The following is a 16728-nucleotide window of genomic DNA, read 5'->3' on the forward strand; positions in this document are numbered from 1 at the left end:
AATATGAACCTAAAAAATTAAATTGAACAAAACAATAAACTTGGCCCATTTTATCAGCTCAATTCACCATGGAGAGATATAGAGAATATATATATATATATATATATTATGTTTGAAATAAGCTTAAATTACATAATATTATCATTTTTGGATATAATTTAATATATAAAGAATTTGTAGGAGATAAAAATTATACTCGATTTTTTAATACAAAAAGAAAAGAAGACAATTATTAGGACCAACAATGAACTTTTTGGTTGTTCTTCTTATAAATTATAAGGTATTCTTGTTATTGTTGTTAATCATCGATAACCATCAAGAAAAGAAAGGAAACGGCAGAGCACCCGGGGAAATGACTACGAATTTTAGTTTAATCATTTTCAGATTAGAATAATTTCTCATTTGTCCGATTAATTAAATTTAATTACGAGGACGAAACAAAAACTGACGCTGAAGAACAGTTGTTTCAACATTCGGAAATCCGGATTACTTCCTAAATAAATCATCATCGCTAAACCAGACTCCATTCACCGAATCAACAGAAAGGAAGAAGAATTATTAGAGAGAGAAGAGAGAGAATAAACGATTTTTTTTTTTTTTTAAAAAAAAAAGAAATTGGAGAGATAAGGCAGAGAAATGTCATTTAAAAGACGGGGCTGGTCCGATACAACTCCTCTGCTCGGCACACAGCAACGTTCCCTTTCCTTCAACTCGTCATATTCCTCTTCCCACCGCTCAGCCTTCTCCGTCGAGATGACTTCGAGCACAGAGACGGCTATCATTCCCATTCCTTCCCGCTCCGTCTTTCTCGGCGTTGACGTCGGAACCGGCAGCGCCCGTGCTGGTCATTTTCCGCTCTTTCTCTACATGCTTGTTACAGGTTATGCATATGTATGCATGTATGCATACACGTATCCATGAGCTATGGATGTATTTACATGCTCGATGAGGATCTGGAGGTCATCGGTTGTGTTATATCATCTTAGTAGCGACCTTGGATTGTATGTTGATACATAATGGAGTATTGATTGATTACTATCATATTGCTTACTGATCTGTCTGTTTTTCTTTCCAGCTTGATATGTTAATCAGTTTTGATGGACTAATCCTTGTGCTTTTAACTTCTATTTGTTTGTTGATTTTGTTCATTATGTTTTGTTGTTTATTGATTTCTACGCATTTTTTGCTTCAAGCAATGCTGGATATCTTAAATTTGGATAAGACTAAACCGAGTGGTTGAATTTCCGTTGTTTATCTATTTCTATTTTGTAGTTGTTGTAGCTCTCTTTCTCTCTCTCTCCCTCTCCTTCTCTCACTCGGTTTCTTTATGTTTTTTTACTACATATATATGAATGCAGTACCTGCCACAATATTGAACACATTTGTTGATTCATTTTGTGTGAATGTTAAAATTAAATGAAAAGGAGAAAAGAAATATCGGAGGAAAAAAAAACAAGCGACAGGTATAGTGTTTGAATCAAAAGGTATTTCACTTATAAAAGCAGGGATTGATTTCCATAAATACAAGTTCAAAAATAATATATATTTTCAACTGTATATTTTGAAATTCAAATGAAGGAAGGATGAGGATAAGATTAGTTTGAGAACAAACCTTCTAGCAACTTAAGTGTCTAGTAGGTCTCTGGATTTGACTGTCAAGAAGACCAAGTTGGGACGCATGGACTGTAGCTGTTGTTTTGTTTGTGGTTGTTTTGTTTGTGGTTTACTTATAAATCTACAAGTTAGTCTTTGGATGATATATGGGACGCTTGAATCATGCCATCTTCAACTTGTTCTTGGACGAAGAAATGTGCTTGCATAAAACTAAAAGGTTCCTGCATTATAACAGTGAATAGTTTGGGCCTCTTGTAAGGTGGAAGCCAAGTTCATTGAGTAATAATTGTAGCTAGAATAGTTTACCGGTGGTAATTGCAATAGAGCATTACTTGGCTTCTGTGGAGGAGGAAGGAACTCTTTTCTGCTTTTGGGAATTCCATGAGACTGGTGGAACCTAGTTAGATGGCGTATCCAGAGGCTGAGCAAAGAAAGTTTCTGTCCAATCAGCAAAATAGTTACTGGGTAAGGACTTTGTGACTGAATTTGTAGTCCACACATGACTGTGCCTTTAAGGTGTCCGAACAGGAGTTTGGCAGCTTGTCAGTAGGAGGAAGACTTGTTCATTTACTGAGCTAGGTGGTTGACAGTGAAGGCAATATCAGGCTTCATGAATGCTATACATTGGAGTGAGCTGTTGATGCTTCAGAATTTTGTTGCCGCAACAAAAGGTGTGTTGTTATTGAGAGTCAGAGGAGGTGACAGAGACATGGGAGACCCAACGTTTTTTTCGAGAGCATCTTTGTCCAAACTAGATGATTTCTTATGGATTTATGTTGATTGAGAAACAACATAGTATAATTTCTTGTCTTTTCCACAAGCAGGAAGCATTCAAGGTTAGTTAGATCCTTGAGGGAGAACTAAAAGGATAAGGTAACCATGAACTCATAGACTTGTTCTTCTTACTATTGCTTGTGCATTAAGTCATGAATCATATAGTAGGCTGTCATTTGGTGATTTGAGTAGTTAAATAACAACAATTAGAAACTAAAAGATAACTGAAACACCCTTAGCAGTTGGCACCATGCTCTTGGGCCCTGTTTGAGGCTCTATGCTGAGTTTATGGGTCTCCACAAGTGAAAAAAGTTCATTTCATCTGGAACTAGGTGGTTCAGATGTATTCCTCATTCATTCAGGGAGCCATTTAGGTTGATGTCAAGCTGCCAAATGTTCCAATTGTTTGAGATGGCAATGTTAAGAATAGTCAGGATTGTTGTTTGCTGAACAAGAGGATCAAATATGTCAGATTAGGCCACACCAGGAGTTTGGTGAAGCCCCTTGGTGACTAATCTAGCTCTGTGTCTTGCTATGTTCCTGACTGAGTATCTTTTGATTGGGAAGCACGTCTGCCCTTTGGTTGCTTGTGGGGTAGTAGGCATACATTTTTCCACGTATCCTTTTAGAAAGACCATTGAACTCTTCCATGAGGACTGCACACCAGTAAGGATCAGCTAAGGCTTGGGTAATTGTAATTGGTGGGACTCAACAAGTGATTGCTTGCTGGTGATATGGATGAGCTTTGCTGCTTTGGTTTAAAGATTTGTTTTGGGCCTATGTAACTGTCACACTGGTTCAATGCGGGAAATGGCAGGTGAGTTTGAGGTGGGGAAAGCAGGAGTTAAAGGGAGCAAGGCACAGGTTGGATCAGTTGGAGAAATGGAAGGCAAATGACAGACTTGAGTGGAGTCATGACTTTGTTGTGGCTGTTCCAATGGTTTTAACAGACTTCATAGAACATTTGGTAGTTAGCATTGACCAAAAGGTTATAGACTGTTTCTAGGTGAAGGAAGACTCAGGAGGTGGATCAGGTTGGATTGGTAAGGCATAAGTTTGAACCTAGTTGCTTTAGGCGAAAGATGTCTCATCAAGCTATGCCTGGAACTGTAACTAAAGAAAGAATCAAAAAGTAGTAGGTGCTTTAACTTTTGAAGTGGCCAAGGAACAAGCAATGAATAAATTTGCAGTTCATTTCGTGACTTACATGGGGTTTAGCCAAGGGTAGCAGAGACATTTTAAAATCCTTGGCTTATCATAGGTGGGTGGTGAATCAAATAGCTTTTAATCAGGAGATAGAATGGATGGTTATGAGATAGGCTTCTGGTTGATAATAGAAGTGGCTGCTTCAAAGGCATAAGACAGAAGTGGGGTGGGAGGTAGGCCCGGCATAGTAAGTTGAGGATAGTTTCAACATTGTCCTGGTGTTTTATTTGGCAACACCATTTTACTGAGGTGTATGATAGGGAGTTAGTAGATGAGTAATTCCTTTTGGATTCAATGAATCGTTTTGAGTTTTTTTCTCCTCTGTCTCCATCTATAAAAAGCCTTTTAATGGTCTAGCAAAGAAATCCCGACAATCAATTTGAATTTTGGAAAGATTAAGAGACCTTGGATTTGGTATGGAATGGATAGAGCATGTGTATCTAGACTAGATTAGCAATTTGGTTGGATTCAAGAAATTGTTTAAGTTTTTTCTTCCATTGAATTTGACAAATTGTTTTAAGTTTTTTGTCCATCTCCATCCATAAAAAGCCTTTTAATGGGTTTATCAAAGAAATTTCAACAGTGGAATTAAATTTTGGAAGGACCAGAGGACCTTGGATTTGGTTTGCAATGGATCTAATGGGTATATCTTGAGTAATGGTCAACAACAAAAAATTAATATTTATATTTATTGAAGGAGGTAACAGGAGCAGGTCCAATACATTTGAAAAAATAAAATCTAGAGGAGAACTAGTAGTTGAGGTGTTGGATCCAAAAAAAAGCTTGTGGCTCTTGACAGGCTTACAAGCTGGACTAAGTTTCTACATAGCACAGGCAGGGTTATGGCAAGGTGAAGAAGGACATATTGATATATTCCTAGTCACTTGTGCCAGAAAGCACGTGTGGATGCAGTAGTGACAAAGGCTGGTGCATGTGAAGCAGAATTGTCCTGGGGCCACTCACAGGGGCCATTTTTATTTGCCCCTCCTTCACAAGGAAAAAAAGGGAAAGAATTCAATGGAAACTTAGTTAGCATCGTAGAAGCGAGAAACAAATACTATACTTCAACAAAAGAAGGTTAAACAGAGGACATCATTCAAAACTAGAATCTAGTGAGTTAGAAAGGTAGAACCAATGTAAGTAATGGGTAAACCTGAACCAAGAAGGGATTGATCCCTTAAATACAAGCTACATGATAGTGTATATTCTGAACTGTTGCAAATGAAATTCAAATGACAGAAGGATGAAGATGAGGGTAGGTTGAGAAGTAATCTTCTGGCATCCTAAATTCTCTCTCCAATAATCAGTGTATTGGCTGTTGTATTTCTTGAGATCAGAAATCTGAAAAAAGACTTTGCTTTCTAGTGTTAGATCTTATCATAGAATTTCAAGCATTATCCTGAAATTTGTTTGCATTCTTATCATTTTTTAAGCATTTGTCATTTTCCTGTTCATGGTATTAGTATTTTGGAACCATAAATATGTTTTAGTCGTGTGCATCTTCTCAATGTCTTGTTGCATGATGCAGGTCTGTTTGATGACAAAGGAAAGCTTCTAGGCTCTGCCAGTAGCCCAATACAAATATGGAAAGAGGGTAACTGTGTTGAGGTAAATATAGTGTAACATCAATTCATATCCTGGAGAAAGACAGTGGCTTAATTCGTTAATGCTAGGTCAAGATTGAGATTCTTAACTATTTGGGCTTATCAATCCTGTTTGTTACTGAAATAGCAATCATCAACTGATATCTGGCATGCTATCTGTGCGGCTGTGAAATCTGCATGCTCTCTCGCAAATGTTGATGGGGAAGAAGTGAAGGGTGTGGGATTTGCAGCTACTTGCTCACTAGGTTTGTGATTTTGAAAAGCTATCTCCTCTTCATGATTGCACATGAGTAAAAAACATGCATCGGTTGCACACAGTATTTGATTTGAAAACTTAGCTGCCTATATTTGTACATTCAACTGAAATGGCTTCTCTTTGCAGTGGCAGTGGATGCTGATGGCTCTCCTGTAACAGTTTCTTGGAGTGGTGATTCAAGAAGAAACATTATAGTGTGGATGGATCACAGAGCTGTAAAGCAAGCCGAAAGGATTAATTCCTGTAACTCACCAGTATTACAGTATTGTGGCGGAGGTGTCTCGCCAGAGATGCAACCACCAAAGGTGGGTGAATGATCAACAACCTATGGAGTCAGGTCTCTCTTGTTTTTCACCTCATATCTCCCTATGCTGGAATCAGTATGCTGCATTTCATTAAACTGAAAGTGAATAAAATAACTCTTTTTTGCTGATGTTATATTGCAAAATGTGAGAATAAAATGGAGTTTGGTTGCTTGACATGGCATCGGAACTTTCTTGACTGAGGCTTGGACAAAACAGATGGCCCCAATATACAAATTACTTTTTGAAAATGATTTAAATGAATTTGAGGATGTTGGTTGTGAGGATTGCCAATTGGCAATAGCCAACCAAACAAGACCATCTGAAAGTTGAAACTAATTTTGTACGTTCTACTTGTTGTTTCCTCATATCATCACTGAGTCTCTCGGTTTTATCAATTATTTTTTGGGTGTTGAACTCTGATAGAATGAATGATCTATATCGGAGCTGGTTCTCTGTGGATTATGCTGATTAGAGTATTTTTGCAGCTTTTGTGGGTGAAAGAAAATCTACAAGAATCTTGGTCAATGGTATTTAGGTGGATGGATTTGAGTGATTGGTTATCATATAGGTACTTTGAATAGGTCAATAACCCATTATCCTGTTGATGTTCTTGAATAATTACTATATGAAAGTTAAGTTAATCATTGCATTTTGTATATATTGTGAATTAATGAATCCCCTATAGGGCTACTGGAGATGATACCCGTAGTCTTTGCACCACAGTGTGCAAATGGACATACCTTGGTCATGCACACATGCAACGGATGGGCGAAAAAGATTCCAGGGACATGGAAGCTTGTGGATGGGATGATGATTTCTGGGAGGAGATTGGCTTAGGTGATCTTGTAGACGGGCATCATGCTAAGATTGGTATGCTTCCTAAATCTCTTTTTTCTTCCTATACATTAGGTGGTTTGATATTTACTATACACATAGTTGCTATCCTTTGATTTCCTCACAAGCAATTCTTAATGAATATCAATAATTTAAGTTTTATAAATAAAAAAATCACCTAGTTTCAGTGGCATATTTGATTTTTCATTCTCGTCATCTTAATATTTAATTGGTAGATGCTGACAGTTCTTTATTTTCATTTTCTCATATTTTAAGGAAGCTCATTTATTTCATATTATCAGTTACTTGAAACTGTCTTTTTTAGATAAAGAGAAAGTAGTTTTAAAAGGCACCTAGCGCTGCCATCTGATTAGGAGAGGCAGTTACAAAAGATTGCATAGTTATTGATCTTATCATTTTTAATTGGTTTGTCGATTGTTTACTTGGTGCTAAAATATTGTTGATTTGGGAAACATTTTTTATAAACGAATGAGTAAAAAACGGATGCTAATAAAATGGTTGTCATTCTCAATTATGTTTGTCTTCCCATAATCTTACAGTGAACTGTGTTATCATCATATGAAAATGATGACACCAGATGCTATAAATGGACAGGAAACAACCTGATCTTCACTGTAAATTGTGGCCAGATACAACTGAAATTCACTTTGTTTAAGGAATGTTGAGAAGTAAAACAGAAAAATAACTCAAAAAGTATACTGGCGTCATATCTGGAGTGATATTTGATTTTGATTAACTATGAAAACTTAAGCAAGAGACCATAACCAATACAGATGTACTATGATCTTAGATATTTTCCTTTTCTTTTCATCTACAGCTTTTCATACAAAATCCTCTCTAGGCCATCTCCAAATGTGTGATAAAATTTTGACAATGATTAGTTGGTTGGTATTTTGACATTTCATATTTCTGATCTTCTATTGTGATGTATAACCTAAAATTTTGATGTTGACAGGAAGAAGTGTAGCTTTCCCTGGCCATCCATTGGGTTCTGGTCTTACCCCTACTGCTGCGAAGGCAAGAAATTTTGTACTGAAGAAATTGATTTCAAGTGGCGCTCCCTTGAGGTCCATTAACAGAGAAATACATTTATTTAGATATAAGAATGCAAAAACATCCCTTTTGTGTGGGGCTTGGAGGGTGGTTCTACTTATTCTCGATACTTTTCTTTCACTAATTTTTTTTAAAAGTGACTTCTGTATAGGAACTAGGTCTGGCGGCAGGAACCCCTGTTGGAACTTCTCTCATTGATGCTCATGCCGGTGGTGTTGGGGTAATGGAAAGTGTGCCCGATTTAGATCCTGAGAATAAAGGTGACTGATATTTAGAGAGAAAAATGAAAATTGAATATATTTCTTCTCATTTCCAATCAGTTGCTTGCCTTAATGACAATTTGCTGAAATTATTAATGTGATGTATGTCCAGAGTTGGATAAGGAAGCTATTTGCCACCGCATGGTGTTAGTCTGTGGAACATCTACTTGCCATATGGCTGTATCACGCAACAAGCTGTTTATTCCAGGGGTCTGGGGACCATATTGGTCAGGTAGGCTTACTCAAGATTTATCTTAACTTTTCCTTTTAGATTCATTCAAAGGCCTTCAGGCCTGGCTTGATTACCTTTTTATGGATGGAAGTAAAGCTGCATAAGCAGGTGCAAAATAAAAAATCCTTATTCTTTCTGTTTTGGTTCCCTTTTCTGAAACTTGAATATCCGGCTGTCTTTCATTTCATATTTACCCATATTTTTTGTTAATATACACTTCACCAATGTGTTAATACACACTTCACCAATGTGTTAATACACACTTTATGCTTTTTATTTCAAAAAATTTTCCTATATTTTTGTTGAGTCTGATGACTTCTAGCATGTATTGGTAAATTTCAACTGAGCAACTAATAGATCCCTGCCCTTGCTTTACAACTTATACTAATGTCTAATGGCATTTGGAAGAGTTTACCTGCATGGTTTTCAGATAGTATTACTGATAATAATCTTCTGCTTCTCTATTTAGCAATGCTACCTGAATACTGGCTGACAGAAGGCGGGCAGAGTGCCACAGGTGCTTTATTGGATCACATAATTGAAAATCATGTTGCTTCTCCTCGCCTTGCAAATCGTGCTGCCTCTCAAAGTAATTAATTGTTACACTCTATTCTCCTCCATCTTTTTGTGGAAGTATTAACTATTTGATTCAGTAACTTCAAATTTTGTAGTTATGTACAAGTTGCTTTTCTTCTTTATAGATTCACCTTTTTAATTTTATTAAGGTTTTCTGTCTTGTAGATATATCTCTGTTTGAACTACTGAACAACTTATTGAAATCAATGATGCAAGATACAAAATCACCATTTCTTGCTGCTCTGACTAAAGATATACATATTCTTCCTGATTTCCATGGGAACAGGTATATAATCAAGATATTGATTCCAGACTTTGTAAGCCATGGTTTCTAGTTTGCCATGAAACTAACCTGTCATGTTTTTATGGCACAGATCTCCCCTTGCAGACCCAAAAGCAAAAGGTGTAATATCTGGCTTGACACTTGATACTAGTGAGATACAGTTGGCTCTTTTATATCTTGCCACAATGCAGGGAATTGCATATGGGACACGTCACATTGTAGAGCATTGCAATGCCCATGGTCACAATGTAAGTGTGAATCCCATTTCCCAGATGCATGTAATTTTTTTCACGTTTGGTCTTCATGAACATATATTAATGTTATGCACATATATCTCAAACTTCTAGAACTTGCTTACCAAAAAACATATTGTGCTATGAAAGGAAAAGTTCTTTGAATTTAATAATTGACAGCCACAAAAATGTTTCAGAACATAAATTACAACTTATGAGCTTCACATACTTATGTTTAAACCATTCTTCTGTATATGCTTTCTGCTTAATGAAAATGTCCAGCTGAGCACATGATTTGATTGTAATTTATTTGCTCCAATCAGGCTCTACTTTGACAAAATATTGTTAGCCTCTCTTTTTAGTGTGTCGAATATATGTTGCACTTATACATAGTAATTATGGTTAACTTGCTTAACTGTAAGTTGATGTAGGGATAATCTTGTGTTTTTCAACGCCGACAAAAGTTAATGCCATACTGATTGTAAGACTAGATTGACTGGAATCATTTTAGACATAACCATCTATTTCTTATTCTTGGACTTGCAAAACTTCTATGAAATTTCTCATTTCTCAGTAGTTATCATCTTTCTGTCTTTCATTATAATTAGCTTTCTTCCCTTCTGATCTCAGCAGTCTCTACCTCCTTATCTGTGGTTTGTCTTATTTTTAGGTGAAACCGGCCTAGAGGCTGGTTTGACCCAGAAATAACCGAGAATAGTGTTTGTTTTGCACGCTTCAACTCATAAGCCGATGACTTAAAGTCAAGATGAAAAGCTAAAAAACTTGGGCCCTGTTTGACACATGAAAGTATTTTTCAGTTCTCATTTTCTATTATATATATTTCATTCATAAAAACATTTAGATCATGTAAACACTTGCATAAGCACATATCATGTTAGAAAATGAAAACTAGAGAATCTTTTCATGTATAAGTAGAGTCCTTTTTTTTTAGGTTTGTAAACCAGGTGACAAGGTCTATTTTGTCTTTTACACTTTCTACCAAAATGTCTCTACTAAAAATTTCAAAATTCTTATTTATATGTCTTTTTTATTCATTTTATCGAAATTTAATTTAAGAACACTAATTTACCAAAAATTATTTGAATAAAGTTTAATAAAAAAATATTAACCAAACATTTTTTTTCGTTATTTTTCAAAAACTTAAAAGTTCTAAACTGAAAAAGAAAAAAAGATTCAAACCAAATAACCTTATTACTAATTTCTCTCCACATTCGAAAAAATATTAGTCCTGCAACTCTGTTTATCATGTACAAATAAGCTTTGGAAAAGCTATTTTCATAATGATTATATACTAAGACATGTACACGAAGCTTTGGATATACGTAATATTCTGTCTTTGCATACCTATATGCCTGTGAACTAAGATGTTTCTTGGTTATTGCAGCTTTGTGTGTCACCAATGAGCCTATGCTAAAATCTGTTCCTTATTGTTTTCTTATTGGCTGGGCAGATAGATACATTATTGGCATGTGGTGGCCTTTCAAAGAACCCTCTATTCATGCAAGAACACGCGGATATAATTGGTATCTTTTCCTACCTTGCTCCCTCACCCTTCATTATCTATCTTCATTTGTGCGGGTCCTCCTTTTGGAAGAGATCAGCATAACTTTTGTGTATGCTTTTGTTCGTCTTTTATAAGATTTAATGCTCTTATCACATTAATAAAAGTGTCAGTGGAACTCATTACTGGACCTTTGATCATGTTCGAACAGTCTATTCCTTGTACAAGCTCATTGTGTTGAATATTCTATCTGCTTTCATCTGGGTGTTTCAAATTTTATGTTCTTCAAGTAAAAAGTATAATATGGAAGTCTGTTTTAAATTTCTGATTTCCATGAAGATATCCACTAGGTATAGTAATATACCCCTTGTTATACAGTTAAAGCTACATACTTCCTGTGGAAGACGATAAGAGAACAAAAACTGCAGTTGGTCCCCTCATTTTTGAGTAGGAGAGAAGGAGGGGGGGAGGGGGGATCTTTAGGGTTCCTCTAATTTTGATTTTGTATGATGAGAGAGAGACAGAGAGGGAGAGAAAGAGGACATTAAAGTTATGAAGGTGGTAATCTATCAGTAACGATAAAAAAATCTAGCTTCTGCCTATTAATATGCACTTTGCTAATAGATAGTTCCTAGAAGTTGTGTGCCACCATTATTGGTTGGGAGGTATAACTTCCGGCCTAAGATAAATAAATAAAATTCATTTCTAAATAAGTTTGTTTTTTCCTTCCTTGTTAGGTAAATGTTATTAGCATGGATGGTGTTTAGAATTTTTAACTTAGCTTTCTAATTATGTCTTGGACCATAGTAACAAGTACTTAGCAGTTTACTCCTACAATATCCTAGATCACTCTTTTCTTGTATCTTTTTGCATTATATAATTTATTTTATGATATGAGCCAATGTTTGTACGTTATCATATTCTACAGACATCACTTGTGGAGTACAATAGAGTTTTCAAGCTTGAAGTTAGTGCTTTGCACTTATAGGCCATTTAATATTTCTCTCAAGTCTGACTATTCTTGTGGAGACATGAGATTCACTTTGGCCTTTTCAGCACTTCTGGTGCATGTTGACAATGCTTTATCTTTCCTCTACAACTGGTACAGGTTGCTCTATAATACTTCCACGAGAAAGTGAGTCTGTGCTCTTGGGTGCTGCAATTCTTGGCACTGTTGCTGCAAAGAGATATCCCAGTCTCAACAAGGCAATGAAGGCACTGAATGCAGCTGGTCAGGTATGTGTATGATCTCTGTTCATTTTAACATCAATTCATTTACTTGCTTTGTAGGGTTGATGAAGTGTTAAGAATATGCATTAAAATGCGCATAAATGATTTTTTTTCTAAAAAAGATAAAAATAAAATGATAAAATTGATTCACAAGTATCAAGAGAGTGCAAACTTATGGACAAAAATATTTATATATCAACCAATATATCAATAAGATCCTCAAAATCCTTTAGTAAATATAGAGGATGACCCATAATAAAAAACTCAGAATCTGGAACCTTTTAATTTTTAACTCTATGAAAGACATCTTCCTTCCCCTCAAACATGCTCGTGTTTCTCTCTTTCAAACTACCCAAAAATAGTGAGGGGAATAAGACTAAAATGTTTCTTGATTCCTATCATGCTCAAATTTCTTCTCTCATCAAATCAGTGATAACCTAATTGATCCTAGTAGTCCATAGGTGAGGTTGTACTAATTATATGCAAATGGATACCATAGAAGAATGTGATTGCATTAATTTGCCTTTGTTTTTGCATGAAAACACTAATTCACCAATAATTTTTCCCCCTGATCAGCTTATCAAGAGAAAGAATACACCTTCAGCTTGCCTCCTAACAAAGAAAGCAACTCTAGATGGAGCAGTAACATTTCAGATTTTCCAATAGGGAAAACTGATGTCCATGGTATCACCTTTAATCAAATGTTTATAGAAAGATTTGACTAAAAAGAACTCTTTAGCATTGAGTCTCTAAATTGGTTGATCATCACTCCAGTTAATTGTAGTTGTAGTAAGAGTACAGATGAGAGTCTCATAATCTTTAACTTCATAGTTATTAATGTTTCTTACAACTTCCGCACTCCGCTCCCTTCCTCCCCTATGGCACTATAAGACTCATGAATCAAAATATTCTTGTACTGCGTACCAATATCAAATATTTGGAAAAATTATTCTTTAAGTGGCCCTTCCTTTAACAAGGCATCATGCCAAAAGCTAACCTGGTTCCCAGTTCAACCTTCCAACTAATATACTATTGAAATTTATTCCTGCACATGCATATTCTTTTCCACATCCCCTTCCCTTGGGGTCTAGACAGAGCCTCATATACCATCTGCTATCCATGGTCCCAAAATTCGCCTCTATCACCCTCCACCATAGACTACCATTTTCTTTCATGAATCTCCAAAGTCATTTCCCCTGTATAACCATATTCACCTCCAACTAAAGATCTCAAACCCAACTCTCCCTGATACGTAGGCTTTTTAATCTCATTCCACACTACCATATGATATTTTTTTAATTTCCTTTATACACCCCATAAGAATATACATAGAATTGATTCTAGTTTCTCGATTAAATTATCAGGGATTGTTAGTAAGAACATATAATAAATGCGACTATTGGTCACCGTGCTTTTTATAAGTTGAGTCTCCCCACTTTAAATAGGAGATTTATCTTCCATTTGGCCAATATCTTCTTAAACCTTGCCACTACAAGATCCAAAGTCGCTATATCGTTATATTTGGCCTAATGGTATCCTCAAGTTTTTGTTCAGCAAATCAATGCTTCAACACTCCAAAATCCTTGCAGGCCTGGTAGCATCCCTCTTATCACTCAGTGCTGCTAACTTAAACTTGGTTAGAATGATATTGAGTCCAGAGACCATTTGAAAAAGCAGCAAAATGCATCTAAAGTTAAGCAGGGCCCTCTCATCTGATTTACAAAATAGCATTACCTCCTCTGTATGCCCACCTTCACCACCTTTAAACCTTAAACGTCTCCAGTTCTCTAACCCTTAAACAACATTTTATAGAGCTTAATATATAAAAAGGTGAGCATAAATGATTGTCAGGAAGAAAGTATAGCAGCTCCATAGACCATCCCCACCTTTGCCTGGTAAAACAAATAAGAAGAAATTCATTTACACTTCCTCGCCATCATGTCCTGTTGATGTAAATGCAACTCAATAGAACAGCTCCTGTGATCCAATTTTCTCTAGGAAAATATGGAATATTATACATTCTTGTTTTTTTATCTCTGTATATGACTTTCTTCTGTGTTCCTAAGAGATTTCCTAGCCCAGGCCTTGACCCAGGCTGATTTTTCATGCGGCTTTGCAATGGGAACATATAATATCAAATCCCTTATCTGCTTTTTTTATTTGTTTTCTAATTTATCTTCTATCTGCAAGTAATTAATGAGGCAGTATTAGGAAGAAATTAAAAAAATTTGTGGGATTTATTTGAAGAACATGAAATTTCTATCATAAGATAGTAAAAATTGTATCCTATAAAGTTCAATTATATTTTTTATAAATAAAAAATATTGAAAGTATCATTATATACAAGCATTAAGGGAGTATCAATCCATGAACAAAATTATTTACGTTTCAACCACTATCGATTAGTTGTCCTATATTCTCCATGGAATAATAGGTTGACCCATAACCAAAAAACACAAGATCTGAAGCCGTCTCACTCTGATCTTATCAATATCCTCATTCCACCTCATCAAATTCTCTCTTATTTCTTTTTCACCATACTACCCAAGACATTGTAAGAGGATTGAGTCTCAAAAGTTTTTTCTTACTCGTTATACTCTTCTATGTCCAAATGTCATCCCTCACTGTACTAACTATTGCCAAATTAAACTCCAGAACCTCATGTCATAAATCATAGATTATACACAATGGGGCACCAGAGTGAAGTATAGTCACAAGTTTCCTCCACCTCTTACATTCAAACGTTATCAATTTTAATAAACTTAAAATAATACATTTAAAATGTTAGAAAGTTCAACTAAAATTAAAATAATACATTCAAAATATTATTAATTTTGTTATAATTTGAAGTGTATTGTATCAATTTCACCGAAAATTCTCGCAATATCAATTTGTATCACTGTAAAATGATCCATTTTTTATTAGCTAAATTAAGTGTATTTACTCGTAAATTTTGGAATTAGAATTTATTTATTTCAAACAGTTTCAGTTCCTTCATAGAAGACACAAGAATATTTACGGATTGTTCCTAACCCTTCCCTAAACCATGTCATATTAGGTAAGACCTTTACCTGGGATACTTCTAAGTAAAACCTAGTTTGTCCTTGGTCACAGCATTAGACATACGGCAATTCTCTTTATAAGTAATAAGTTCATGTCTAATGAACTAATTTGATATATCTAATTACATAAATTTCAATTTCTGATTGGCGGAGATCCAAATTGGTACAGGTCATTCATCCATCAACAGACCCGAGGGTAAAGAAGTATCACAACGCCAAATACTACATATTCCGGGACCTTTATGAGCAACAGCTATCTCAGCGTTCAAGTATTGCTGAAGCTCTCGCATAGTTTTACTGGTCTTGTAAAGTGGTATAATTTGTTGAAAATCCATAATTTCAATTTTGAAGAAGTGACTTGATTTTTGAATAAATGAAAAATTGATTTAAAAAATTATTAGCAGAAATTCAATAGATTACCTTTAAGAGGTTTGAATAAGTCACTTTGAGTTCTGATTACTAAATAGGTAGATTTTTTATTTTTATTTTTATAAATTGTGTAAAAAAATTTGAAACAATCCCTTTAAATTTTTAAAGAAATTAAACGATAATATAAAAAATTTTGAACTAGGATTTATCTTTTATGAAAACAGCATTCAATGCCTATGTACATTTTAAAGAGCTTTCAGAAAAGAAAGCTAAAACAGAAATTTCTTTTAAATACTTCATTAAAGAAAAATATTCTTCTGAATAGTTTTATCTTGTATTTTAGTACAACTACATTCACAAAGTTTTAAGTGCAATAACTATTATATAAATTAAACACTTTGTTGGAATAAATTTAAAATTTTTTAAAAATTTATTTGTAAATTTATAATTATTTTAATTAAAAAATAATAAATTTATCTGAAATAAATGAAAGTTAGTTTATATGAAACTGAAGGTTGAAAATATTCTAAATTCTACAATTTTTAGTAAAATTCAATATATACTGATCAATTTTATGTGAAATTTAAAAAACTTAAATATCTTAATACAATCTAAGTGCACTCTTAATTAAATTTAAGTATGAATTTATAAACAATACACAATTTTTCATTTTGTTGTAAATATAAAAATGTTTTCTCTCCTAATTCAAAAAATAAATAAATGAATAAAAACTGTCACCGGATAAAATAATCATAGTAGATATTAGTTGTGGCCTCCAATATTAGTGACAATCATTTTTTTTACATTTACAAAATAAATGTATATAACAATAAAATTTGAAACCTAATAATTGGTGAACTAGACTACAATCATTATTTATAATTAAATTAGGAAATTTAAAAATTCGTATTAAATAAGTTAAATCCGAAATCAAGCTCATTTACCTATTTTTATTTAAGAAGAATACATCAAATTTAAATTTTTTAATACTCAAAAGTTAAATAGGATTCACCGGGGTTTGTTCTATTTCAAAAATCACATTTTAGCGCAGAAAAAGACGGTTTTATCCACGCCAACTTCGGTTTTCTCATTTTTAACAAACTTGATTGCTGTCGATATGTTTGACCAGATGGTTGGGAGTGGTGGTTGGACAATAACTAAGAAGTGATAAGTGTAACGCGGACTGAGAAGTTAAATTGTTAAAATGCATGCAAGGCGTCGGTTATGGCGTCACTAGCATGCAGGAAAAGTGTTTTGTTATTTTTGTAGGTTATTCGTTTTCACCCACTGACGC

At 34.6% G+C, this 16728-nt stretch overlaps 1 protein-coding gene across 8 annotated transcripts; it reads left to right on the forward strand.

Annotated features, from left to right (window-relative positions):
• The first annotated feature begins 435 nt into the window (after positions 1–435).
• LOC110811049 (FGGY family of carbohydrate kinase) lies at positions 436–15472 on the forward strand. 8 transcript variants are annotated; one of them, XR_015813227.1, is made up of 16 exons: positions 440–844; positions 5123–5202; positions 5326–5443; positions 5581–5759; positions 6245–6327; positions 6445–6629; positions 7570–7631; positions 7819–7927; positions 8040–8159; positions 8629–8748; positions 8901–9021; positions 9110–9138; positions 9210–9266; positions 10657–10795; positions 11882–12009; positions 15235–15472. XR_015813227.1 is itself a non-coding variant. In XM_088207237.1 (15 exons), coding segments are annotated over exons 1-15 (1611 nt in total). In that variant the 5' UTR covers positions 436–636; the 3' UTR covers positions 11703–11861. The 8 variants fall into 8 exon arrangements, 4 of the variants coding, with proteins under 4 accessions (XP_088063363.1, XP_088063364.1, XP_088063362.1 ...); XR_015813229.1 differs by having other exon boundaries at positions 450–844; positions 10723–10795; XM_088207237.1 differs by lacking the exons at positions 11882–12009; positions 15235–15472 and adding an exon at positions 11702–11861 and having other exon boundaries at positions 436–844.
• Positions 15473–16728: the final 1256 nt, after the last annotated feature.

Source organism: Carica papaya, chromosome 7 (assembly GCF_054855325.1).
Source record: "Carica papaya isolate Zhongbai chromosome 7, ASM5485532v1, whole genome shotgun sequence".
Taxonomy (NCBI): Eukaryota; Viridiplantae; Streptophyta; class Magnoliopsida; order Brassicales; family Caricaceae; genus Carica; species Carica papaya.